The sequence below is a fragment of the Rhinopithecus bieti genome, unplaced genomic scaffold, assembly GCF_001698545.2.
Source record: "Rhinopithecus bieti isolate Rb0 unplaced genomic scaffold, ASM169854v2 scaffold_2432, whole genome shotgun sequence".
NCBI classification, from domain to species: domain Eukaryota; kingdom Metazoa; phylum Chordata; class Mammalia; order Primates; family Cercopithecidae; genus Rhinopithecus; species Rhinopithecus bieti.
Window position 1 is genome coordinate 3,120,385 of NW_016804136.1, and position 24,552 is coordinate 3,144,936.

At 48.9% G+C, this 24,552-nt stretch overlaps 1 protein-coding gene across 4 annotated transcripts in view; it reads right to left on the reverse strand.

Annotated features, from left to right (window-relative positions):
- Positions 1-24,552, reverse strand: part of DGKG (diacylglycerol kinase gamma) — a 222,078-nt gene that overhangs the window by 105,901 nt on the left and 91,625 nt on the right. For 3 of the 4 annotated variants that reach the window (XM_017866460.1, XM_017866468.1, XM_017866470.1), the window contains exons 11-19: positions 22,116-22,204; positions 18,687-18,803; positions 17,547-17,639; positions 15,074-15,133; positions 11,476-11,555; positions 10,235-10,309; positions 7,648-7,733; positions 2,547-2,636; positions 1,216-1,376 (exon numbers count right to left, since the gene is read on the reverse strand). In XM_017866460.1, coding sequence (XP_017721949.1) covers positions 1,216-1,376; positions 2,547-2,636; positions 7,648-7,733; positions 10,235-10,309; positions 11,476-11,555; positions 15,074-15,133; positions 17,547-17,639; positions 18,687-18,803; positions 22,116-22,204 — 851 coding nt within the window. The remainder of the gene's footprint in view (positions 1-1,215; positions 1,377-2,546; positions 2,637-7,647; positions 7,734-10,234; positions 10,310-11,475; positions 11,556-15,073; positions 15,134-17,546; positions 17,640-18,686; positions 18,804-22,115; positions 22,205-24,552) is intronic. The other variant, XM_017866464.1, reaches the window with a different exon arrangement.

A 24,552-nucleotide genomic window follows, 5' to 3' on the forward strand; every position in this document is an offset into this window, starting at 1 on the left:
AAAATTTTGTTCTTTTTTTTTTTTTTTTTTTTTGAAACAGAGTCTCGCTCTGTCACCCAGGCTGGAGTTCAATGGCGTGATCTCAGCTCACTGCAACCTCCACCTTCTAGGTTCAAGCAGTTCTCCTGCCTCAGCCTCCCGAGTAGCTGGGATTACAGGCGCCCACCACCACGCTTAGCTAATTTTTGTATGTTTAGTAGAGATGGGGTTTCACCATGTTGGCCAGGCTGGTCTTGAACTCCTGGCCTCAGGTGATCTGCCCGCCTCAGCCTCCCAAAGTGTTGGGATTACAGGTGTGAGCCACTGCGCCTGGCCAATTCTGTCATTCTTGAAGAAAGTAAATTTCTTTGTTGCATCCCCACCTCCTCCCAATCCCCAGCTTCATTTATAGAAATGATTGATCTCTCCCCTCCCGTTCCCATCCTGTTCATAGCAGCATGGGAAGCAGTGCCCACCCCAATCCTCTTTGGACCAGAAGCTGAGCTACACTAGATGTGCTGGGGCTAGCGGATGAAAAAGGAACAGAGTGCTGTCCTTGTACTGCAGGAGTGTATGTGTGTGCATGGGGGTAGGGGGTACCATATAAGTACATTAAACCAATTCCTTCAATCTAATGCAGAGTGTGCATGAATGGGGTAAGCATAAGGGCTGTGGGAGCCTCAAGGAGGCTCATGGCATTTAGCCTAAGGGGTCAGTTGGGAGGAGACGCCCCTAGAGGTTTATGAAGCACATGGAGGGAGTGGAATGGGTTGAGAGAAGAGAGAATAGGAGGGAAGGAAATCTGAGTGCTAAGCCAGCCAAGGTAGCTTGGGACCACCAGGTCTTCCTTTGAGGATCAGAATTCCCAGATCCTGAAGCTCATGTGAGAGTTTCCTACCAACCTTTTCCCCTGGTTATTTCTTGGTGTTGCTTTTCTATGACTGCTACAAATTACAGAAGAAGTAAATATGTCTTTTGAAAAATTTTCAGTCTTTTCCTGTGTTAGTTAAAATGACAGAGGAAAGAATTTCCTCCCTAAACAAGAGATGGGGAATAAAGCGGGGTGCAATCAGGGTGTCCACACTCAGGCCAAATTTCAGAATGCTTGGACTCAAGTCAGGGCTGGGGGGCAGGTAAGACAGGTAGACACTAGGGACCCAGAGGTGACAACAGAAGGCTGGAACCCTTCCTGGGCATTTCTCTTCCATGCAGAAAGGTGATCCTTGACCAACTCACCACACCAATGGAGAAATAGTTGTTCATGATGCTGTATGGGACCTGGTCCCCGTTTTCCACTTCCTCTCTGGGGATGACTTCCAGATGCCAGCGGTCCAGCATCACCAAGGGGCTCTGCTCAATGTCCTTCAGGATTTTTGTCAAGCTGCCCCCTTCATAACCTGTGGAGGACAGCACTGCATTTGTCACCACAGCAGAAAGGCAGTGTTCTTGCTAATGCACAGGTAGTTGTCAGGGGAGGTAAGCCCAGGGCATCTGTGACTAGGGGACTCCCCACTGTGTCTGTGGGCTGGAGACACTAATGTTCCCTGAACCACAGAGAAGGGGAGGACAATTGAAAATACTAAGATGCTGGGGGCAGGGCAGGGAGTGGGTGCTGGCTAAAGGTTGCAGGCTTGTGTAGCTGAAGCAAACCCTGGAGAAGCGGTGGGCTGGATGGCTGGGAGTCTCTGCATGGGAGAACAGCAGATGTCATGTAGGAGACTGTGTCATGTAGGAGATGGATAGTGTGGCAGGCAGAATTTTAAGATGGCCCCTAGGCCTGGGTTCTGCTTGCTCTGACACTGCCCACCAAGCATGGCCGATCATTGAACACTGACCGTTGCACTGCCTGGTCTTGACTCATTCTCTGAATTATCAGCCATCTGGAGTTCCCACCCTTTTCCTGGCTGGCAGCCTGATCTGTCTGCTCCATGTGTTGAGCTGAACTTCTCCACTTTCTGGCGCATGCCCAACTCCATGGGGGCTACTGCAGTTTGCAAAGTTCTCTGCCCCTTGCCTTATAAACTGGTCACCACTCTGTGTTTCTTCTTAGGGAAATTTCAAAATGAAGGCCCATGGCCATGGGGCTTAGGATAATCTGAATGCTTCTAGTGACACTAAGTAACTGGAAATGGAGCATTTTGGTCCTCAGTTTTAGTCCTTATTCAGAAGATCAGCCATTTGTGGTAGAGGGAATTTCACACAGAAAACATCTAAGTGAGCATCTTCTCGGATGGGACTCTGGGGATGGGACACATGAGACTTTGTCTTTACTCTAGAGTTGATTGCTTTCTACTGGGGAAAGCAGGCTCTAAGTTGATGGTTTCAGGATGATATTAAACATGGGGTGAGGGAGCAAAACTCCCAGAGTCTCGAAGAGGGGCTTTTCTTCTAGATTCAGCATGGGATGGAGGGCAGAGAAAGGGTCATGGGCTTGACATGACTGCAGAGTTGAGTATTACGCTGCGGAATGTGATCCACCAAAGGGTAAGTTCAGCTTGGCTCTGTAGAGCATCTCTGTCAACAGGAACACCTGTTCCCAGGGTAGCACCACTAGCATGCAAACTCACCTCCTCCCCAGCGGAGACAGCGGGCAAGGTCATTTCCTGTTCCAAGAGGCAGGACAGCCACTGGTGGATGCTTTGCAAAGTTGGCCTTATCTGCAAGACACACAGAGGAACAGAGAATCATATGCCATGGGACCATAGAATGTTTAAGTTGTCTTTTTATCCCCGATCTGATGCTTGAACCCCTCCATAGCATTCTTTGTTTGAATACCACACTGATGGGAAACACACTACTTCCTAAAGCCATCTATCCCATCTGCAGCATGTTAACCACCACTAATTGAGTCAAATCTGTCCATTTGTGTTTTATATTCAGCTAAATCTGCATCCCTGCAACTTGCACATGTTAATTCAAATTTCATCCTAAATCTGTCCTTTGGGGTGGCAGCATACACCCCAAAACATTAAGTTGGATGTTTTTAATCCTTAATGACAATCAGCACTTACTCCATTTATTCCTCAGCCTAACCTTGCAAGGTATTATCCTCCTTCAAGTAGCTGAAGAAACTGAGACTGAGAGAGGGAAAGTAGTCTACAACCATTCTACCCTGAACACACTCAATCTCATCTGATTGCAGGAGCTAGGCCTGGTCAATACTTCAATGGGAGAGAGGGAAAGTAATTCCAGAGCCAGGATCCAAGCCCAGATCTCTATGGCTCTGAGTCCATTCCCCTCCTCTCTTCAGGGGCTAGGCAGGTACACAGATTAGTAAAACAGATGGGGCTAGGACACTAGGGAATAGTGGGACATTGGACAAGCTGAAGATGCTCACCTTCAACTTTTCACTATTCGAGTTTAAAAGTTAAAACTAACATTAGCTAAACAAACAAAACCTCCCGGTGTTATTTGGCCCCCACACCAGTTTCTCACTTCCACACCTCTCAGGATTGCAATGACACAGATTCCTAATCATTCCTCTTCTGATAGTTGTGAAGGACATCAGATGGAACCATCAGAGAAAGCACAACAGTACATGTTTTCATCTGGCCTCAGATCTACTGTGGCACATTGTCTAGGCTGGGAGAGCTGAAGGGGGCACAGGCATCCATCAGTTTTGGGGTTGGGTGGGTATTTCCATGAGACCTCAGCACTCATGGTGGCCCTGGATGTGAGCAATGTGATTGTGGGGTTGGGAGAGATGCAGGAATCAGCAGGGGAGGCTCAAGCTAGGGCTGCCCTGGCAAACTGGAGCTCATAGGTCCTCCAGGTTGTCTGACCTATGTCAGAAATGGCTGAGTACAGGCAAGACCCAGGACTGAGATGGCCACTGGAAGGCTTGAGATAGAGAGCAGAGCAATGCGATGGCCTCTCTCATTGTCCTTAGAACACGTCATCGGAGCACCGCCTCCCTGCCTTTGCACAGCCTGCTCCCTTTGCCTAGAAGGCTCTTGTTTCCTGTGCCTGCGCCTTCTTCTGTGTCCCCACCTTGGCGGGTCAGCTGTCCTTATGGTGTTGAGGCTAGAAACCTGTATGCCACCCTGGGTTTTTCCTTTTCCCTCACACATCCATTCACATATCACATTCTACATGCTGTCTCCTTAACAGATCTCCAGGAAATCTCTTCTCTCTATCCCCATGGTGATGCCTGAGTGCAGGTATGATTCCTTCCCACTGGTATCGCTGCAACAGCCTCCTCTTGGCTCTCTCCGCCTCCAGTTCCACCCTCCTAGTGTGTCGCCCATGCTTTCACCAAGAAGGGCAGTCCACGAACCACAGTCCCTTGAATTGGCTCACTGCTTTCATTTCTGGAATGGGGCTGTGTGGCTCCCCATGGCCCCATAGCCTGCCACAGTAGGCCCAGGAACCAGGCTCTGCCTTTCTCCCTAGCCTCACCCTTCTGCACATCCTGCCTCCCACACAACATGTCAACCATTCTCAAGTGTTTTCACTTCCTTAAAGCACAAAGCTCTCTGTGGCTCAGCTCAGAAGCTGCCTTTGGGAGGCCCTCCCTAGTTGCCCCAGCCTGGACCTGGTGCCTCGTCAGAATATTTCCTTAGCACCAGAAATGATCTTATTGTACTCTCTTGTAGTTATCTCCTTGTTTGTTCCCTGAATGTATTGTAACCTCCCTGAGGGAGGCTGGGTCTTATTCTCACAGCATCTTCACACATATCGACTGAAGTCTGCTATATGCAGATGCAGTGTTAGGTGCTTCAGCTCTGAGAGTGGGCAAAAAAGCCATGGCTCAGATTCTCATGGTGCTTACTTACTGTCCAGTGGGACAGACAGATATTAAAGAGGAATCCATGGAGACAATGCTTCATTTCACATTCACGTTGGAAAAGAGAGGAGCACTGTCCTATAAGAAGGTGGCTGAGGCTGGTGGGTGTGTCAGGGGAGGCTCCCCTGAGGAAGCCACATGTCAACTGAGATCTGAAGTGGAAGCTGACTGAGTGAAGGCTGGGGCAGCACTGCAAACAGGGTGGCCAACTTGTGCGAAGGTCCTGAGGTGCAAGGGAGACTGGAACGCCCAAGGGTCTGAGAGAGCGGCCGGGACCTGAGTCCAGATGCAGAGGGATGGAGGTAGAAATAAGGCTGGAAGGGTGTGCAGCAGCTGGGTCACCCAGGGCCCTGTAGATTACTTCAAGGATTTTGTCTTTATTCTAAGAATAATGGAAGCCACTGGTGTGCTTTACGCACACCATGCACCCAGTGACATGCAGGAAAGATTGCTATGGGTGTAGGGAGAGAACAGATCAGAGAGGGGACCATGGAGGGGCACTGGAGAGCACTGAACAAGTGCTTAAATGAGAGTGAACGGATGAGTATCTTACACAGTTATCCCTTTTACTTCTGCTTTTTTTCTCTTTGGGTCACTAACCTGTGAAAAAAAACTAATATTTCTTCCTCCTTCTGTGATCTTCCCTCTTTCTGTTTTGAGCAACTTCTATCACCTGTGTCCTCTGCAGATGAATTGCATAAAGCTCTCTGCCAAAGCCTACTTTCTCCTTCATGGTGGGGAGGGAGCTGTGTGAGTAGTCCAGTACCGCAGCCATCCACCCTCTGCGGATCAGCTTTTCCTTCCTTGGCTCCCAGAGGACTCCTCCCTCCTCCCACAAACAGCTCCAGAGCCCAAGGTGACAGGAGAGTGTGGGTGGCTGCTTGGCAGGGCTGTGTCCATGGCAACCAAAGTGCCCGGGGGAGTGGCGGGCGGCAGGTGTACAGTCCTGCAGCCTTCTCACCCAGCTAGGTGGTCTACTTACAACCCCTGGAGGCACAGCTTTCTCTGCCCTGGTCACGGTCTAGTCCTGGCTTATCCTTGACTCCCCTCTTCCTCTCATCTCCCATATCCAGTCTGTCAGCAAATTGTATTGCCTTTACCTTCTAAAGACATCCAGAAGCTGGCCACTTCTCACCACCCCTCTGTTTCTACTGTGGTCCAAGCCCTGGACATCTCTCTCTTAGATTGCTGCAGTGGCCTACTAACTGATCTCCCCGCTTCTGCCCTCTTCTCTTAATCTGTCATGTTCTTCCTTTGCTAAAAACCATCCAATGTCATGGGACCCTCCCAGTATAAAAGCCATATTCCATAGAATGCCCTATTTGTCCTAGTCACCTGGCCCCTCATCACCTCTGCTTCATCCTCTGTAGCTTTTCTTGAATCCACTTTGCTCTGGCCATGCTGACCTGCCTCCTGCTCCTACTGCAGGGCCTTTGTCTTTGCTGTTCCTTCTGCCTGGACTGCCCTTCCTCAAGTATCCATGTGGCTCACCCCTCCTCCAGATCTCCACGCAAATGTTGTCTTCTCTGTGAGGTGTTAGATTGCCGCCTTGAGCTCCCTGTGCCCCTTCCCTGCTGTATTTTAAACACCTCCTGACATACTATGTCTCACTTATTTAATTGTTCATTGCCTGTCTCTTTCCTCTACATGGTACGCTCCATGACAGCGGAATTTTTTGTTCATTTCCTGCTGTATCTCCAGTGCCTTGGGGAGAGCTTGAGTCATTGTGGGGCGCAGGCGGCATTTGTGGAATGAAGAATGGAAAGCCCAGGGCTCATCGCTCAGGGCCCAGTCTCTGACTTTGATGACTGTCCTCCCCAGTGCTCCTCCCAGCCGCTTTCTTGTACCTATATTACACCTTGCAGTGTTTGTCTGGGTTCTCTAGGGTTAGATCTTGACTCTGCTTCCATCCCAAAATTTCAGTCAGTTTCCATCACTTACTGGGGCTGATGTGTCCGAGGACCTACAGATCCAGGTAGAGCTGGGTAGAACTCAGGCTACCAGCCTTCCAGCCTGGGCCTTGTTATCTAGGTGTACTGTAGAGGACACAGCTCAGCGTGGTCCTTCTTTGCTTGCACTGATTTGTACTTTGCAGATGCACTTTCTGGACTCAGGCTCCGGGTGTTCATCTCAAGGTGATTTGTCCCAGGCTATGATCTACGCTTAGTTCTCTTGCCTTTACCCACCCCAAAGGATCTGCCCAGAATTCCACTCCTGTCCTCCCACCTCCCAAATCTGGCCTGTCCTGCCACTGCCCAAACGCCAGCCATGACAGATCTGCTTTATAGGGAAGGCCTGAAACTAAACTGTTACCTCTGTATTAGAGGGAATCATTTCATTGTCTTATTTCTTTATTTTTTTTTTCCACCCAAAGCAAATTTTTTTTTTTTTTTTTTTTGAGATGGAGTCTCGCTCTTTGGCCCAGGCTGGAGTGCAGGTGGCCGGATCCGGATCTCAGCTCACTGCAAGCCCCACCTCCCGGGTTCACGCCATTCTCCTGCCTTCAGCCTCCCGAGATAGCTGGGGACTACAGGCACCAGCCACCTCGGCCCGGCTAGTTTTTTTGTATTTTTTAGTAGAGACGGGGTTCTGTTTCACCCGTGTTAGCAGGATGGTCTCGATCTCCTGGACCTCGTGATCCACCCGTTCGGCCTCCCAAAGTGCTGGGATTACAGGCTTGAGCCACGCGCCCGGCTTTCTGTTTGTTTTGTTTGTTTTTTTGTTTTTTTGCCAAAGCAAATATTTAGTCAAGTCTTGGTCCAGAGGAAGATACAAGGATGAACAGACATGGCTCCATGTCCCTTTCTTTTTTATTGCCTTCTGCTAATTGTAAATATGCTTACTATAAATAAGCAGCAAAGGCCCTCTCAGCCCATGCTTACCAATGCAATCCAAAATCCAGCCAACTGTCCCATCTCCACCACAGGCCAAAACACGGAAGTCTGGAGTATCATGGAAAAAGTTCAACCTGGGAAGAAGAAAGGCCAAAATGGACTTGTTACTAGGTTGCGGTTGACATTGATACACGTTGAGTCAGAGTCTCCCCTGTTCCCCAGGAGTAGGTTAAGACCTCAGTTCCTTTTGTGGTTGAAAGGGTCACTCAATGTTCTGAAACCAGAAGTTACTATGCAGTGCCTTGAACATGGAGCCAAGGCCAAGGGGCCCATCCTTGTACAAGGAGAATCTGACTCAACATTCAACACAAATGGAAAACAGTTTTCTAGAAATTCTCTACTAGCTATGCCGAGGAGTCCAGAGTTTGTACATTTTGGCGTCAATACAAATAGCCCCCAATGTTTTCACTCCTCTCGGGCTCTCCCGCCTACTCTGTCCTGACATCTGCCCTGGTAAGTGAGATGCACCGACTTTGCTGGATCTTCACTTCACTCTCCTGTGGGCCACAGTGAGTGGAGTGATGCCCTTCTCTTCTCAGGAGCCTTAACCCTGGAGAGCAGGGTGCTCAACCTGGGGTCCCTGAACCTCCAAGTGTTCTGTGGATTGGATTCAGAGGGCCATGGACTTGGAGGAGAAAATATTACATTCTTATTTTCCCTAAGCTCAAACTGAAATTAGTAGTATTTCCTTCCATTCAGCATGTAGGCAACAAACCACAGCAGTCTGAACGATAGCCATGATTTTGTCAACGGTCAAAATCACAGGCATGTTAGTGTTTCATCACGGTTGTGGCAGATGTCTCATAGCACCGTCATGCTCATCACTGCTCAGAATTTACGGCAGTTATTAGACCCGCGTCTGGGTCTTCCTATTTAATGTGTTGGTGAAGCTCCTATATTCTCATACCACTAATTTGTTTTACTGTTTTGATAACTATTTTTTGATACGGTTTCCCTGGTTACCTTTTATTATTTCATTTTATGCATTAAGAAATATTCTAAGAGGGTGTCTGTATGCTTCACCAGACTGCCAAAGGGGTTCCTGGCACAAAAAAGTTAAGAACCTCTGCTTTAGAACGAATGTGACCTGCGGACACCTTGGGGGTGGGACTGGGGAAGCCGAAGGTCAGTATTTCCAATCTGCCCAGCCTGGTGGTCTGAGAAGAGCCCTGGAGCTTTCAGAGTCACTGATGCATGTGTAGGCAAATTAACATTCCTTCTCTTCCACTTCTCTTGCAGAACTCTGCTCTCCAACAGGAAGTGAATTCTGAACAGAGGCTCCCTCCAGCCAGGCAACCTGTCTGATTACAGAGTGACAGGCGCGTGAGAGACCCTCAGGGCGCATCAGCCCTGGAAGTAGCCACTTGGCTCGTCATCTCAGATGAAAACAATTTAGAATACATGAGGTTAAGCTGGAGGACGGTCTGCAAGTTTTGGCAGTGGGCTGGTAAAGGTGTCTGTGGGGGGCTGCTCCGTCACAAGGCTGTGCTGTTCAGCAGTGATGGCAATCATGGTGACTGTGAGGGCAACTGCAGTGGTATACAGAGGTGGGCTCTGTTCTGAAATTAGTTTTACAGGCAAATCATGGCAGGAGTACTGAATCTGTACTTACGTTTTCTTTCTCTTTTTAACTGGGCCTTGTACTACCGCTGCCACAAATAATAGTTTTGGTGTCAGCCAACCAAAAACAGGGTCAAATTCTCTTTTCAGAGTCCTTACTCCAACCTCTCTGAGGGGTCTTGCTGAACCCGGAGTAGAAATCCCGGTTGGAGGTTGGGCAAAGTGGCTGTGTGCTGGGCAAGTCCAGCCCAGAGTATGCAGACAGCCCCGGCTCTCAAGCACTGGCCAGCAGAGGGCTCTCGAGCACTGGCCCGGACTGGGAGGAAGCCCAGGCTTTCCCTGCCTTCTAGCCCAGGTGCTGGCGGGGCCGCATCACGGGGACCTGCAGCTCACCATTAGCCGCGGACACAGGGACCACGCCTCCCACCGGGCCTCTTTTCAACCCCATGCTAACAAGCAGAGAATAACCAATAAGTGGCAGGAGGAGCAAAACATCTCAAAATCTAATGATTTAGAAAATAAAAGTGATTCCATTGAACAAGTAATTGTCTTGATCCTAAAATGCCCCCAACAGTGGAACACCAAGGCAGAGCTCTGAGTCACTGTCTATATTTCCAAACTGCTGACTGACAATGATAAGAAAACTTTCTCTTCTCTGATGATTCAGTATGAAGACACCAGCTAACAGAGCCTTGCAAATAAGTTAAAATAATTTACCAGCCTGTTCCTCCTGTCAATCAAATGAATGGTGTGTGCGGTTACCCCCTCTTATAAAATCAACTTTTTCTAGGACAAGCTACAGGAGGCCACTTCTCAAACAGAGTTAGCCTTCCTGGGCATCCCGAATATCTCCAGGAGTCAGAGTAGGACGTGAGAAAAAGCAGAGACAGGGAGTAAAATGGCAGGAAGGGACAAGTTGAGAGACGAAAGATAAAAAAGGTGACAAAAGAGGCATCTTCATTGGAGATTAAAAGGGACGGGGAGAAATAAGAGGTAAAGATTGTGATCTCCATACCCTGGAGTAGGCCCCCCATTGTCCAGGTTGAAAACTTGTTTGGGGTTGAGCAGATAGTGGAATTTCCGAAGAATTCTATGGAAAAAAAAAGAAAAGGAGGGAGAGAGAGAGACAGAGAAGGAATATGTCATCGTGAGAAGTCACATTAGGGCAAACACCTCTGGAGCCCACCGGTGGCAGGGATGAGGGTTCATCCTCATCCCTGGAGGGGAAGGCACTGCCTGCTGACCCTGGCATCCAGGCTCCACCTGGCATCCCCGTGTTATCAGCCGCGGTTCAAGGCTGCACTACCAACCTAGCTCCTAAGCCCAGAAGCATCACTCCTTACAAAGAGAACAGGGCAGAGAAACCCAGAGAACAGAACTTTCATTCTAAAGCTTTATCCTCCACAGAGACCTTTCCCCAAATGTTCTGTATGGTCTAGGCAGTGTGATTCTGCCCTCTGCAGACTATACAAAAGCATCACAGGACCCCCCTCTTCCCCAGGGAGAGGTCCCCTGCAGTCCTGGGATCAGGAGGAAATGCAGGAGGTGGCATTGGGCAGGGGGCGGCTGAGAGGCCCTGACTGCACCCAGGCCTGCTTTCCTGGCTCCAGCTTGGAGTCAGGTCAGTTCAGGAGGGGTGTCCTGCCCCTTGGAGGGGGGTGGGGGTCCTCATAGTTCTTGCTTTAACTCTACTAATTATTATTTTTTAACCTGGATTCCAGATCACAGTGCCCTCTGTTAATGATCCCGGAATTGGGAGACAGAGCTGCTTTAACCATTCTCTCTGTCCTCCTGTGCTGTTTAGCAGTTTCTAGCCACCACTGAACTGGGCATTTTAGCAAACTGATGAGGTGAATGCCCTGGCTTCTCATGGGTGATGGTAGCACAGGAGGCCCTAATCAATGGGACCCCCATCATCTCTTAAATCAAGAGATCTGAGAGGCTAGAAAGGCACAGGCATCTTAGAGCGTGGTCTAACCCTGGTGGTCTTAATAATGGCTACGTGGCAGGCTGTGGGCTAATCGCTGTGTCTATTCTCACCTGTGAGAGGAGGAATGATAATTATCTCCATTTTACAGAGGGAGAAACCGAGGCCTGGGGACTTTAAGTCACTTGGGCCAGGTCATAAAGTGGCAGGTGGCAGTGTTGGGATTTGAGTCTGCTTGTCTCCACAGCCTGCTGTGTTACTGCCAAGGGGAGGAAGGGCCTGAGTCGTGTTGCTCTAGTTGCTCCACTTTGAAACAGAAGAGAACGTACCTTTCTCCTTGTCTCCCTCCACTCTTGGGGTTCACCAAGACCAGCAAGGGGTGGGTACCCGGGGTGGGGATGATCTTATACTTGAAAGGTAAAAGAAAAAGAAATTAGCTCGGCTTCATGCAATAGGGGGGTGAAATGAGAGTTGAAGCCAAGACAGCTTCAGAGAGGCAGATGAGAAGCAGGAGGGCAGGCGGTCAGGTGTTTGTCCACTGGCTGAATTTTCTGAGGGGCTTAAGTAGCTGAGTGTCTCCAGTTTGAATGGTCTTTAAGCAGTGTTAACGGAAATGAGGGTTTGAGGTTGGGAGCAGCGACGGGACAATGGTGCTGTAGCTTCAAATCATTCAACAGTGATGTGGTCTTGTACCTTCAGCACAAGAGTAAATTTTGTGGGGGACACAGCTGAATATGATCTTAGAAACACGGCTGTCTGATCGTACATGTAAGCGAAATAGCACTCATGGAGTGAGCCACCGCTTCCACCCTGGCGCCTTCCAAATGCTGATTTCCCGCCCCAGTTTCCTCCTGAACCCTGGTCCCACGTTTCTCACTGGCCAGTGGGTACTGTCGACTGGACGTCTCACCATCAGTACAAGCTCAACATGCCTCATACATGACACATCTTCTCTCCCTATGAAACTCAGTCTTTCTCCTGGTTCCCTGTTTCTGTTATTCATTCATCCATCCAAGGAAGGTGTTGTCCTGTCAAATCTTTCCCAGAAATGTCCCTTTACCTCTGGCTGCCACAGCCCCATGCTGCTTTGTGCCTTTCCCACCCTAGGTAAGTCCTGCATGCCATTCCCACACTGTTCCTTCCCAGGACACCAGGTCAGCCATGCCACTCTTGCTCAAAAACTTGTAATGACATCTCATTATTAAAGGAGGATTTGGATTTTGTGGATAAAATGTAAATCTCCTAACCTGGTATTAAAGGCCTTTTCAGTCTAGCCCTATTCTACTGCTATCTCCTAATTCCTGCTAACCCTCAGCCGCAGGTGCAGCCATGTCCTGCTCTTGCTCCTCTAGTAAGTCTAGAGTATGTCTCTCGCATTCCCACCCATGGGTCTGCTCATGCTGGTTTCTTCTCCCATTCCATGACCTGAAATGCCCACTTCCTTCTTTGCAAACTCTTAAAAAAAAAAAAACAAACCTCTGGCTGGGCATGACCACTCATGCCTATAATCCCAGCACTTTGAGAGGCTGAGGTGGGCGGATCACAAGGTCAGGAGTTTGAGACCAGCCTGGCCAACATGATGAAACCCCATCTCTACTAAAAATACAAAAATTAGCCTGGCGTGGTGGCGTGCGCCTGTAATCCGAGCTACTCGGGAGGCTGAGGCAGGACAATCACTTGAACTTGGGAGGTGAGGTTGCAGTGAGCTGAGATCTTGCCACTGCGCTCCAGCCTGGGCAATAGAGCAAGACTCCGTCTTGGAAAAGAAGGAAAGGAAAGGAAAGAAGGAAAGGAAAGGAGAGGAGAGGAGAGGAGAGGAAAGGAAAGGTCAAGAAGAAAAGACAAGACAAGACAAGACAAGATAAGACTACCACCACGACCAACAAAAACCTTCTTATCCTCAGGGCTCAATTCAAGAGACATCTCCTATATGAAGTTTCCCTTGATCATTGCAACTAAAATGATTGCACTTAAAACATGTACTATTGGCCGGGCACAGCGGCTCACACCTGTAATCCTAGCACTTTGGGAGGCCAAGGCAGGCAGATCACCTGAGGTCAGGAGTTCGAGACCAGCCTGGCCGATATGGTGAAACCCCATCTCTACTAAAAATACAAAAATTAGTTGGGTGTAGTGGTGCATGCCTGTAATCCCAGCTACTCGGGAGGCTGAGGCAGGAGAATCGCTTGAACCCGGGAGGCAAAGGTTGCAGTGAGCTGAGATCACACCATTGCACTCCAGCCTGGGAGACAAGAGCAAAACCCCATCTCAAAAAACAAACAAGCAAGCAAGCAAACAAACAAACCATGTACTATCTTCTGGAGTTTCTTTTGTTGTTCATTTGTATTTTTTTTTAACTTTCTCAGATAAATGACTCAAAACATCAACTGGATTTAAAATGCATTGGGAGCAGAGTGAGGTGTGTGTAACCCTATTACCAAGGACCGTATAGCACCAGACATAAGAGTGGGTACTCAGCAAATACTTGTGGGTTCAGTGGAAGGATACACCAATGTGGATATGCAGCTCTGCTCCATATTCAATATCTAATGCCTGCTTTTCCAGATCTCAAGCTAAAAGTCCAGCAAACACAGTGCCATGTTGTTTGAAAAGGATAGTAGCATTCCCAACGATCTAAAAAATTTGTCTCACCTGCCCAGGGTGACTATGTGATGCCCAGAAGCATCTTGGAGGCTAAGGAATAATTCCTCACCTCTGGAGATGACATTCAACGTATTTAACAGCCAACCCTACAGCATGGACTCTGTCCCATCATAACAGATGCAGCACAACCTGCTGGCTGCCTGCCCTAAACAACTGGCATACATGTATTGGGTGTGGATGTGTGTGTGCCTGTGTGTGTTTCCCACCTTTCTGCCCTTCTAGGTTTCTAGAGCTTTCTCACATGTTTAGATTCTCCCCTCATTCTGCCTTATGTTTCACTTTTCTTTTTTTTCTTTTGAGGCAGAATCTCCCTCTGTTGCCCAGACTGGAGTGAAGTGGCACAATCTTGGCTCACTGCAACCTCCACCTCCCAGGTTCAAGCGATTCTCCTGCCTCAGCCTCGAGAGTAGCTGGGATTACAGGCGCCTCCCACCACGCCCAGCTGATTTTTGTTTTTTTAGTAGAGATGGGGTTTCATCATGTTGGCCAGGTTGGTCTCAAACTTCTGACCTTAGGCAATTTGCACACCTCAGCATCCCAAAGTGCTGGGATGACAGGCATGAGCCACCGTGCCTGGCCTGTTTTACTTTTCACAACACGTGAATCTGTATGTTCTCATTTAATCTTACAGCACCTCTGGGAGGTGGGCAGGGCAGGGATTACTGTGTCCCCTTTGAGCGGAGGAAACTTAAGGCTCAGAGGCAGAGCAGGAGGCCCCAATTTTCGATTTCCTTTTCTAGTACTCTTTGTTCCTCACCAGACTGCCTTCCCTGCATTCCTTCGAACTCTGTGGAAGGCACAAAAAATGTTAATTGGTGAACCCAAGTAAAAAAATGAGTTCTTAAGTATACATTTAAGGATTAAGAAGAACTTTTAGATCTGGTTAGCTTCATTTTGGCAGATCATGTTCTGGAGACAGCTTGGCAATCCTGGAAAACCCATTGTCTATTTTTAGGCCACATCTTTGTTATTATTTAGGACATCTGCATATTAAAGTTTTATGTAACTTGTTCCTAAAATAGTAATAAAGCCCAAGAAGACCAGCAATGGGATCAGCCAACCTTTCCTCTCACCACTTGCTGACAGTGTGGCTGTCAAAGGTAACTCCAGAGGCCAGAAAAAAATGCCCTCCTGGGTGGTATAACTGGTCAGACAAGAAGGCAAATGATGAGATGCTTTTCTACAGCACCTGAACCCCATCCTGCCCGCCACAGCCCTGGAACAACTTAGAAAGTGCAATCGGATTTAGAGCTCATGAGGTACCTGCATGACAAGTTCAGCCTTGGCGGATACGCAGCCATCAGACTTCCCACCTGGCCTGTCCTGTGAGAAGAAAGGAAAGACAAGCATCTTTTGGAAAAAGAAGACTAATACAAAGAGAGAGATCAGATGAAAAACAAATGGCTGATACGAAGAGATCAGAAAGCTAGTGTAGTATGGAGACAAGTTTTTCAACATAGGGCTTCTGACCTAAATAAAGAAATGTACCCCTATGACTTTTTCTAGGATTCTCAAAGCCTCCAGTGATGACATCACTGGCTGACTTTACCTTTGAGGCAAGGGACATAATGGGGAGCACTGAAATTGGCAGAATTCCACTTAGTTGATTTAGAAGCTTGAGCTCTGAGAAGCAAATTCTTAGACTTGGCCTTGCTTTCCTTCTTTCCTTCCTCCCTTCATTCCTTCCTCCCTCCCTTCCTCCCTCCCTCCCTCCCTCCCTCTTTCTTTCTTTCCTTCTTTCTTTCTTGACGGAGTCTCGCTCTGTCACCAGGCTGGAGTGCAGTGGTGTGACCTTGGCTCACTGCAAGCTCCGCCTCCTGGGTTCAAGCGATTCTCCTGCCTCAGCCTCCTGAGTACCTGGGACTACAGGCGCCCTCCACCACGTCCAGCTAATTGTCTTGTATTTTTAGTAAAGACGGGGTTTCACCATGTTGGCCAGGATGGTCTCAATCTCTTGACCTCATGATCTGCCCCCTCGGCCTCCCAAAGTGCTGGGATTACAGGTGTGAGTCACCGTTCCAGGCCATAGGCTTGGCTTTTCTGCTGAGCACTATCTAATGATATGATGTTGTCATTTTTCTTGGTTTTGTTTATCTTGTTTATTTTTCTAATGTTTATTTTATTAAGGTTTTCTCACATATAGTAAAATGCTCAAATCTAAATTGTACGACTTGATGAATTTTGTATATGGGGATGGCCTTGTAACTACTACCTCTTCAAGCATAACCCTGTTGTGACTCCTGATACCATATGAGTTTTGCCTGGCTTTTGAATTTAATGTAATGGATTCATAGAGCATATCTTTTTCTGAGTCTAGCTTCTTTGGTTCAGCATTATACTTTTGAGATTCTCCACGTTTTTACTCTATGCATAGCTTGTTCTTTCCCATTGCAATGTAGTTTCCCATTCTATGAATGCCAGATGCCGACATGCCTCAATTTATTCATCTATTCTCCTGTTAATGGTCATTTACTTGTTTCCAGTCTTTAACTGTCATGAATAAAGTTGCTATGAGCATTCTTGTGCGTGTCTTTTGGTGGAATAAATGCTTGGGTTTTCCAGGTAGATGCACTGGAGGAGAATTGTTGAGTTATGAAGTCTGGTTATTTCCAATACAGTAAATATTGCTAAATGATTTTCCAACATGTTGGTATTTTTCAGGATTTTTTATTTTTATTTTTGAGACAGAGTCTTACTCTGTCACCCAGGCTGGAGTGCAGTGGTATGATCTCGGCTCACTGCAACCTCTACCTCCTGGGATCAAGCGATTCTCCTGCCTCAGCCACCCCAGTAGCTGGGATTTAGGGTGCTCACCACCACGCCTGGCTAATTTTTGTATTGTTAGTAGAGATGGTGTTTCACCATGTGGGCCAGGCTGGTCTTGAACTCCTGACCTCAAGTGATCCACCCGCCTCAGCCTCCCAAAGTGCTGGGATTACAGGCATGAGTCACTATGGCTGGCCTTTTTCTCAGGTTTTTAATGAGGAAGAAGTAGCTGGTCAAGTTCAGAGTGACATGTGAGGAATGAGTGGGACTTGCAACATTATTAAGATGGGAAGATGCCATGGTTAAGTGTTGGTGTTTGTTGAAAGAGGAGTCTTCAACACAGGTGACAAAGTGTCAGGTGGGGGTAAAGGAGCTTAATTTTGCTGCTTTCATTTCCAAATTGGCTGAGACACCCAAGTGGAAACTCAGGAGGTAGAGGGAGATAGGGTTTGGATGTGGCAGGGAGATTGGCAGAGATGAGGGAGGTTGGGAGCCTGGCCATGCATAGGTGGTGTGTGCTGTGCTCTGCCTGCAAGAGGCTTAGAACAAATGTGCTTTCCTTGATGGGTCATTTCAGGGCATTCGGGATGGCTAGCAATTGGAAACAGTTTGGTCAGAGAAGTTTTCTCTCAAAATCTGATCTGTGCAGCGCTGACCTATTTCAAGCACATGCTGAAGGCACAAACCCAACAGAGAGGAGCAGACAAGATTAACGACTAGGCACTGGCTAAACACCCAGGTGATAAAATAATCTGCACAACAAACTCCCGAGACACGTGTTTGCCTGTGTAACAAACCATCCCATGTACCCTCTAACCTAAAATAATAGTAAAAAAAAGAAAGAAAAGAAAACACAAACCCAAAGAGTTGTCAGGGAAGCCCTGTGAGGGATGTGAATGTCTGAAAGCTGCCTGCATCTGAAACCAGAACCCAGAGAAGCTAGAGCCCTCGCCAGGGCAGGAGCACTCACCTGGGTGATGGGGCATATGGAGGTGGGCAGCAAGATGTGGTCTCTGAGTTCCCCACCGTCACACAACGTTGATAATTCACATTTGCGGTGAAACTGCGGGGAGAAATGAAAAAAATGAAAAAGAGAGTGAGCAAAAGTGAGCAAAGAAACATCAAACATGAAGGTGGAGAGGTTTTGGGGAGAGGCGAGCTGTCCAGTGCTCCCCCAAATCCTGATGCACTGCTGACTTTGACAGTATTGCCGTGTGTGTGTGTGCGTGTGTGTGTGCGCGCGCAGGTGTGTGTATGTGTGTGGTTAAGGGTGCAAAGGCAGCTGTGGGCAGAACAAGGAGGCCAAGAGCTGCTCATGGCTACTGAAGCAACAGAGTCATGAGCCAGCCTGTGACCTTTCAGTGTGGCACCCCGTGTTGATTCCAGAGCCCCCTTGGATGTGTGCTCTCCAGGTCCCGAGACTCTGGGAGGAGGGAGATCTTGATGAAAAAACTCATGGATGGCTGAGAGTAAACCTTGTGATTCAACCTTTGTCTTTTGAGAGTTCTGCAGTCTGGTTTTGAGAAATCTACATTTTGAGGCTGATACCTGGGAAGAAGGACAAGAGCTGGCACTGAGTTTTGACAGGCAGGTCAGCCAGCTCAGTGGCTGCCAGTGGCACTCTGGGTGTCCAGTGGGGCTGTGGACACAGCATGTGCGGTGGCTGGTGGCAGCAGATCCAAACCTTTGGCCCTGGCAGTGGGGCTGCTCTGAGGAATGTGCCTTCAGGGCAGGCACCCTCTGCTATGATGTTCCTGTTGTCCAATTTTTCTCCCACTCTGTCAGTGTCCCTGGCCCCAGGTGACACCCAGGTGAAAGAAGTTCACAGTCGGGCCTGCTGATCCCAGCTGCCAGGCCACAGAGACAGTGGACTGGCCAGCTTCTTCTTCAGCAGTCCTCACTCCCCTGGTTCGGGGGTGCCTTCTCTCTGGGCAGCTTGGTAATTCACTGGAGCATCGTTAGGCTGAGGGCATTGCATAGGGGCTGTGAGGCTCCCTCGCTCCCCTGGCTCTGCTCGTGCCCTCTGGCAGGATGTTCACTGCTCCTGGGCTGCAGTTTGGGCAAAAAAAAACATTGAAAAGAAGCAGGGCCGCCCTAGGCGCCAACCCACCGTCATCCGGCACCACACGCAGTGCCGCGCAGTGACACTCTGGTAGCACTTGATACTTTTGTGGCACCGGTCACACTTGACGGAGGAGTTCCCTTCCACCCATGCGTGCTGCATCACCTGCGGGAGGGAAGCGAAGGATGCCAGGGAAAATGGCAGAACCATGCCCCCCGAGGCCCTGGGCTGGAGGAGAAGGATCTGGGAGGGGATGCTGAGAGCCAGAGGGACTGTTTCCTATGTAGAGGATGCTTATTGGAGGTTGGATTGCTTTGCCTAATGGCACGATGTGGTTCCTCCCTGCCTAACTGCCATTATGCGAATCGAAGTAGATTAAAAACCTGCTTTGCCACATTTTGAACAGCTCAATCGCCCAGGCAGGCAGGCCTCTGAGCAGCATCTTGTCTGGCAGTCCATCTGTTTGTCTTGCAGAATTCCTTGCAGTGATGTGTTTGTATGCGCCCTCTTGTGGAAGGCAGCGTGGTGCAGAGGAACTCTGGAGGGTTTGGGTGGGCCACAGACAAAACTGGCTGGAGTCTCTTTGAAGTGGTGGCCTTTGGCCAGTTCTTAGACCTCTCTGAGTGTCAGGTCCCTGACCTGTAGAAATTGGTATAAGAAGCCCCACTTCTGGGGTTACTGGGGCAGTGCAATGAGATAGCATGTTTGGAAGGGCCTCCCTGGGACAGTCCTGGCCCTTTGGGGGTACCCACAACTGGGTAACACCCTTCTCCTTTCTCAGCCTTAGCTGCTCATTAGAAGCACCTGGGGGAGCTTTTAGACGTCCTAATGCCCAGCGGACACTCCAGAGCAAATAAATTAGAGTCTTTGAGGGTGGGGCACATGATTAATATGTTTTAATGCACTCTGGGTGATTATAATGTGAAATTGAGACTGAAAAGCACTCTAAAAGGAAATTAGAGAAAAGTCAAAAGAAATTAGTGAGGGTCCATTGGTGCTTTTCACACCTGTTTCCTGGAGAGCTGGTTGTATCTGCTCCATGACCAGGAAATACCACGAGGGCAGGCTAGGCATTTGGAAACAGGTGGGAATGGTGGGGATGTTTTTGTATGTGTGTGTCAGTGCAGCTAAAGCAACAGCAGCTGGCTAGTAGCCCCACTATCTGGGAGGCTGAGGAATTCTCACCAAAATTCTCCCTCGAAAATTTTCACCATGGTACCACAAATAACAGAAGGAAGTAGATACGGACTCTAGGAGAAGGTGGGGGACATACCCTGAAGTGCCTAACTACAAGCGCAGTATTAAAAACCCACGAAATATTCGTGTAATTCTGTCCAGGTTTTTATTAAATAAGAATAAATGTGTTTTTTTGAGACAGTCTCACTCTGTTGCCCAGACTGGAGTGCAGTGGCATGATCACAGCTCACTGCAGCCTCAACCTTCCAGGTTCAAGTGATCCTCCCAGCCCAGCCTCCCGAGTAGCTGGGACTACAGGAACATGCCACCACACCAGGCTAATTTTTGTATTTTCTTTTTGTAAAGATAGGATCTCACCATGTTGCCCTGGCTGGTCCCAAACTCCTGGGTTCAAGCTATTGGCCTTCCTCAGCCTCCCAAAGTTCTGGGATTACAGGTGTGAGTGACTGCACTCGGTCCGAGAATAAATGTTTTAAATTACTTAGCAATTAAATTGCTTAAGGCCTCCCCTAAGAATGTTTTTGGTAAAATTATTGCTCCAGAAAATGTGTCAGTTTGGTTGGTAGCTTATCACCTTGTACCTTGCACTTCCGAGGGTGTAAATAACACGGTTTGCTAATTAATCTGTCATCTACATGGCCACATTGAATTTGCTCTGAGATTATTATTTCCATTTTGCAGAGGAAAAAGATGAAAGTTTCAGAGAGGTGAACTGACTGGCCCTAGGTTCCAAGGCTGGTGAATGGCCAAGTAGGGTTTCCTAGCCAGGTCTTCTGATCCCAAGTCCGGAGCCGTTCCCCCAACACCACGTTGCCTTCCCCATTCTCTTTGGAATCGAGGAGATGGTGAAAGACTGGGGTTGCTTCTGCAGGCTGAGAAGGTTATGAGTGTGCCCTGCCGGCCCCTCATCGGCCTCACTCTGTTCTCTGTGTGACAAGTGGCCAGAGTGCAGGCTTAGGGCCTGCATCCAGCAGGTACACCATGTGTCCCAGTGAATGGCATGGACATGGAGCAGGGTGTGCATGGGGTGGTGCAGATGGCGTGGATGAGACCATGCGGTGTCCATGGGGCATGCACACAAATCCTAGGAGGCGCCTTTCTCTCCCAGGAGTCCTTCTGCAGGAGGGTTGGGTACCACTCTCACTGCTAACCATCTCCTGACTCACACTCCTCCATGTAATCTTCCCTTTGCAGGAAGGCAAAGTGCCCTTTCCCTGCTAATTTTAAGGTAAGTCTATTTCCAGAGTTGGAGAATGGCATCACCCAATGGCCAAAGGGTTAGAAACCTGGGAGCCATTCCCTGCCTCTTCCCCTGTCTCATCCTCTGCATCCCCATCACCATGTCCTGGTCATGGTGGTGGTACTTCCAAATTACCTCAAACTCTCCCTTCATTTTCTCTTCTTTAGCCAGCGTGACAGTCAAAATACCTAATAACTGGCATGGCCTGGGGGACCCTCAGCACAGGACCATCCTACAGCAGTGAGTGTGGATCCCACCACAGTCAGGCCCTCAGCGCAGTACTGCCTTTTGCCTCAAGTATTGGAAGAGTCTCCCTCCCGGATTTCTCTCCCACATCACACTCAGAGCTATTAACCTAATTCACAAACTCAATCACATCTTCTTGTGCTTGAAGCTCTTCAGTAGCCCCCGGCTGCACAGAAAACACCTTTCTCACTCAGCTGGCCTCACGAGACCTGCTTCAGGCCAGATCTCACCACTTTCTGAGTGCATCTCTTGCCACTTTCCTTTAAGCATCCTCCACCCCGGCTATGCCAAACTAAGCATGGATCCCGGAATAAGCCACGTCTCATGGCTTTACACACGAGGCTTCCTCTGCCTGGAGAGTCTGATCCTTCTCGATGTCTCATGAAGTCCTCCCAATTTGTGTTCAAGACACAACTGCAACACCAGCTCCTTTGTGCAACTTGCCCCGTGCTTGCACTGTACCTTCCACACAGCTGTGTTATTATAGCACATATCTCACTACTCTGTTCTTTGCTTATATGCCTGTTTCTCCTCCTAGACAGCACAGTTCTTGAGCAGGCTGGGGAGCATCTCTTACAACCCATGTACCCCCTAGCATGGAGCCTGGCACATAGCAGGCACCAGGAAGGTGCTGAATGGATTGATGAATGAATGAGATGGTTTACAGGTGGTCCTCAAGGCAGAGAAGGGACTGGAGGAAGCTCCCAGCAACCCTTCCTGCCCAGAAATCCATGTTGATGGACATGTTTCCTGGATGAGGCATGCAGTAGAACAAGGCAGTAGATGTCACCAACCTCGCCGCTCCTTTTGGCTTTTGAATACGTTTTGACACAACCAGGAATGTTTTTGGACACACAGCGTTCGTGGACAGTGTATTTACAGTCTGAAAAGAAAAAAAAGTCAAGGCAGGTGCTGTGAATGGCCACGTAGGAGAGGCCCAGCTGCTCTCCCACCCTAGCCAAGGCCTGTACCTCCCTCTGGGTGGTTGGTGTGGGGCAGGGGACACATGGGGCTGGGCTTTTCTAGTGGAAATTCAAAATAGTCTCCAATCGTTCTTGGAGGAGAGAGTCCCTGCTTATCCGCTGCGGCAGCACCTCCATCTGCCTCACTCCCTTCCTCTGTAGGCAGTGAACGCTGCAGGAACACGTCCCCAGAAAGGCGCTTTTTGCTGAAGGGGAGTGTGCAGCATCATCCTCCTGGCTATGCCAGTGCCACTGTATTGCATGCCCGGGACATTGGAGAGTGGATAGAAAGGCCAGGGCTATTTTTTTTTTTTCTTTTGAGACAGTTTCATTCTTGTTGCCTAAGCTGGAGTGCAACGGCGTGATCTCGGCTCACTGCAACCTCCGCCTCCCGAGTTCAAGCGATTCTCCTGCCTCAGCCTCCTGAGTAGCTGGGATTCTAAGCATTATAGGCATGTGCCACCATGCCCAGCTAATTTTTTGTATTTTTAGTAGAAGCAGGGTTTCACCACGTTAGCCAGGTTGGTCTCAAACTCTTGATCTCAGGTAATCCGCCTGCCTCAGCCTCCCAAAGTTCTGGCATGAGCCACTGGGCCCGGCCAAGGCCAGGGCTTTTTAAGGCTAGGCAGACCCCTGTAACAATCCACATGACCTTGGGTAAATTGTTTTACCTCTCTGAAATTCAGGGTTTTCTGTAAAAAGGGAAGAAAACGGCCTCTTTCTCTTTGCAGGGATGTTGCAGTAGTACATGAGACAGTTTGTGTAAAGCATCATGTGTCTGGGTCAGAGTAGCTACTCCATATATTATTGCTGTTGTTTTTACTACCACTATGTGAACAGCAGAGGCCCATGGGCCTAGAATTTAACGGGAATGAGATCTATCTATAAAATGTGGGTGAGAGCTGGGTTTGAACTGGCACTGGGGAGACTGGTGCAGCCCCCCCCCCCCTTTTTTTTTGAGATGGGATCTCACCCCGTCACCAGGCTGGAGTGCAGTGGCACGATCTTGGCTCACTGCAACCTCTGACTCCCTGGTTCAAGTGATTTTCCTGCCTCAGCCTCCTGAGTAGCTGGGATTACAGGCACACACCACCATGCCTGGCTAATTTTTGTATTTTTAGTAGGGACGGGGTTTCACTATGTTGGCCAGGATGATCTTGATCTCCTGACCTTGTGATCCGCCCGCCTCGGCCTCCCAAAGTGCTGGGATGACAGGCATGAATCACCACGCCAGGCCTGGTGGGCCCCTTCTTCAGCCCATTGATGCTTGGTCTTTGTGGACAGTGGGTCCAGCTCTGCCAAGGCAACTTTTGTGGCTGAGGTCACTTGCTGCCTCATTCACATGCGCATGTTGGATGAAGCACTTCAACCTGGATCACAGCCAAGGGGCCTCCCTGCAGCAGCAGCTCCCCGGTCTCTGGTGGGTTCAGGCTGAGTGTCACTGTCCACCTCATGGGGTGGGTGGCAGGGCCCTGCACCCACATAATCTGGTGCCTGCCATGCCTTCTTGCTGCAGCCCCTCTGCCTTCTCCTCCTGCTCCCTGTGACCCCTTCTTTCCTACTCCTTATCACTCTTTTCCCCATCCCTTTCTCCTGTCCGCCTTCCTAGTCTTCCTCTCTGCTTTTTCCTCTACCACTTGTAGTTTTCCCACCTTTCCACTCTGACTTTACTAAAGGAATTAAAAAGTGAAACAACTGTAGAGTTTTAATTCCCATTGCATTTACAGAATGTAAAATGATTTTCTGTTTGTTTTTTGTTTTTGAGACAGGGTTTCACTCTATCATCCAAGCTGGAGTGCAGTGGTGCGATCTCGGCTCATTGCAACCTCTGCCTCCCAGAACCTCTGGCTTGAGTGATCCTCCCATCTCAGCCTCGTGAGTAGCTGGGATTACAGGCGCATGCCACCACGCCCAGCTAATTTTTTCTTAGTATTTTATTTTTTATTTTTTAATTTTTATTTTTCATTATACTTTAAGTTCTAGGGTACATGTGCACAACGTGCAGGTGTGCTACATACGTATACATGTGCCATGTTGGTGTGCTGCACCCATGAACTCATCATTTACATTAGGTATATTACCTAGTGCTATCCCTCCCCCCCTCCCAATCCCATGACAGGCCCCGGTGTGCGATGTTCCCCGCCCTGTGTTCAAGTGTTGCCATTGTCCAGTTCCACCTATGAGTGAGAATATGCAGTGCTTGGTTTTCTGTCCTTGCAATAGTTTGCTCAGAATGATGGTTTCCCGCTTCATCCACGTCCCTACAAAG